The 2,494-nt window shown below is 40.9% G+C and overlaps 1 protein-coding gene across 1 annotated transcript; it reads left to right on the top strand.

Moving 5' to 3' along the window:
• Positions 1-1,136: 1,136 nt before the first annotated feature.
• On the top strand, positions 1,137-1,598 carry LOC104950833 (voltage-dependent P/Q-type calcium channel subunit alpha-1A-like; the record flags this gene model as incomplete). Its single annotated transcript, XM_010777409.1, has 2 exons — positions 1,137-1,338; positions 1,434-1,598. Coding segments are annotated over 2 exons (367 nt in total), but the record flags the coding sequence as incomplete, so codon positions are not given.
• Between the last annotated feature and the right edge of the window lie 896 nt (positions 1,599-2,494).

Here is a 2,494-nt window from a genome sequence, read left to right as displayed (position 1 = left end):
CACACAGAGACACACACATAAACACACACACAGAGACACACACCAAACACACACACAGAGACACACACATAAACACACACACAGAGACACACACCAAACACACACACAGAGACACACACACAGAGACACACACACAGAGACACACACACAGACACACACACATAAACACACACACAGACACACACAGACACACACAAAGAGACACACACACAGAGACACACACAATAAACACACACACGAGACACACACCAAACACACACACAGAGACACACACATAAACACACACAGAGACACACACATAAACACACACATAAACACACACACAGAGACACACACATAAACACACACACATAGACACACACCAAACACAGACACACTCATAAACACACACATAGACACACACATAAACACACACATAAACACACACACAGAGACACACACATAAACACACACAAAGAGACACACACACAGAGACACACACACAGAGACACACACATAAACACACACACAGAGACACACACATACACACAGAGACACACATAAACAAACACATAAATACACACCAAACACAGAGACAGAGACACACTCATAAACACACAGACACACACACTCATAGACACACACCTTTAAATTATCCCCAAAATAACACCAATCTATTATAGCCAGAAAATGTAAAAATATATATATATGGTCTGATTTTAAAATGTTGGATGGTCCTTGAATGAAGTAGATGTGACTTAATGTAATTGTAGCTTGAAATGGTTTGTGGATAAGAGGGTTTCAAACAAATAGAGGAATACATTAATGCTGTTTTTTTAAAGTCATGATTAAGGTTACTTATCTCGTGGATAAACATAAACATTTACTGTAACTAGTTATCCTTATTTTGGAATTCCTAAGCGTTGAGTAGTTAACTATTTCACATATAAATGAAACCAATATGTGCTTAACATGTGTGAACACATGATGTTAAGCCAGTTTGATTGGATTGTCATGTTATGCAAAAGTCAGATAAAAAGTACATATGTTAGTCTAGACATAATACATACAAGTACTAATGCATAGATTGAATCTGTTGTTGCCACAAGCTTCAAACCCATAACTAACTCTTGTGTTTGACTTTGTTTCTCTCGCAGGGTGTTAAAGCACTCGGTGGACTCCACCTATGAGAATCAGGGCCCTAGCCCGGGTTATAGGATGGAGATGTCCATCTTTTACGTGGTGTACTTCGTTGTCTTCCCCTTCTTCTTCGTAAACATCTTTGTAGCTCTCATAATCATTACCTTCCAGGAACAGGGGGATAAAATGATGGAGGATTATAGTTTAGAAAAAAATGAGGTGAGGAAATATCTCTGAATGAATTCGTCTTTTAAAGCTCTTTAAAAGGTTGAGAAACAAAAGTAACTCTTCTGTCTCTCCGTTTCCTCCCTCAGAGAGCCTGTATAGATTTCGCCATCAACGCCAGACCTCTAACTCGCCATATGCCGAAAAATAAACTTAGTTGTCAGTATCGCATGTGGCAGTTTGTGGTGTCTCCGCCCTTTGAGTACAGCATCATGGCTCTGATTGCACTCAACACCATCGTCCTCATGATGAAGGTACAAGTCTGTCTCTCAGTGTATTTGCAAAAGTTTTATATTGTACATTTAACACAAAGATATACCAGAGTAGGTGTTACCACACGACAAGCATTCAACAACAATTTAATTAAGTTGCAGGTGATACTCGTAGTGAAAGCCTCGATGTTATCCCTCAGCTCTATTGAGCATTCTCGCTCATTGTTTTGCTTTTATGTCTCGTAACTTGACCCTTTAATTGACTCTTATCATCCCCTTCTCAAGCTCACACTTTCTTATGAACGCAATACAAACTACCGTAATTTTCGGACCATAAGGCGCACCTGAATATAAGCCGCAGCAGCTAAATTGAATGATGTGTACATATATAAGCCGCACTGGACTATAAGCCGCAGGTGTTTTAATGTTTAATTACCATATGTAAGGGTTCGTGCACAGAGGGGATTGTCGGGAAAGAGATGGCTGTTTGAGGAAGCTCCCATTTATTAACATTTCAACAAACAAGTTGAATATTTGCATAACGTATTCAAGTGTTAGCATTTAGTGCAATAGTAGCTACAGAACATGTGCTGTGTAAACTGTACTGTATCACATAGCGTTTCAGACACACAAACTTTTCAACTTTCAAACTTAAACGGTGCGCTCCCAGCGCACGTACCGGCAGTGATCTACAGCAGTGGTTTTCAACCAGTGGTACGGGGACAAACTGTCTCGCTCTCGTAATGTCTGTCTGTCTTGCTCTCGTTCTGTCTCTCGTACCACTCTCGGTTCCACTTTTACTTTTGCGCGCTACCTGTCTCACTCTTTTCCGGCCTCCAGCTTTTCCTGCTGGAGCCCGGCGCTTAAAGGTGGGGGGCGCGGACCGGCCATAGAGCCCATAGAGTTAAAGGTGGTGGACTGTAACCTGTAAAATCCAT

Source organism: Notothenia coriiceps, unplaced genomic scaffold (genome assembly GCF_000735185.1).
Source record: "Notothenia coriiceps isolate Sejong01 unplaced genomic scaffold, NC01 NC01_scaffold00018192, whole genome shotgun sequence".
NCBI classification, from domain to species: Eukaryota; Metazoa; Chordata; class Actinopteri; order Perciformes; family Nototheniidae; genus Notothenia; species Notothenia coriiceps.
Note: the sequence above shows the minus strand (reverse complement) of the source record. Positions and strands in the feature narration are given on the sequence as shown.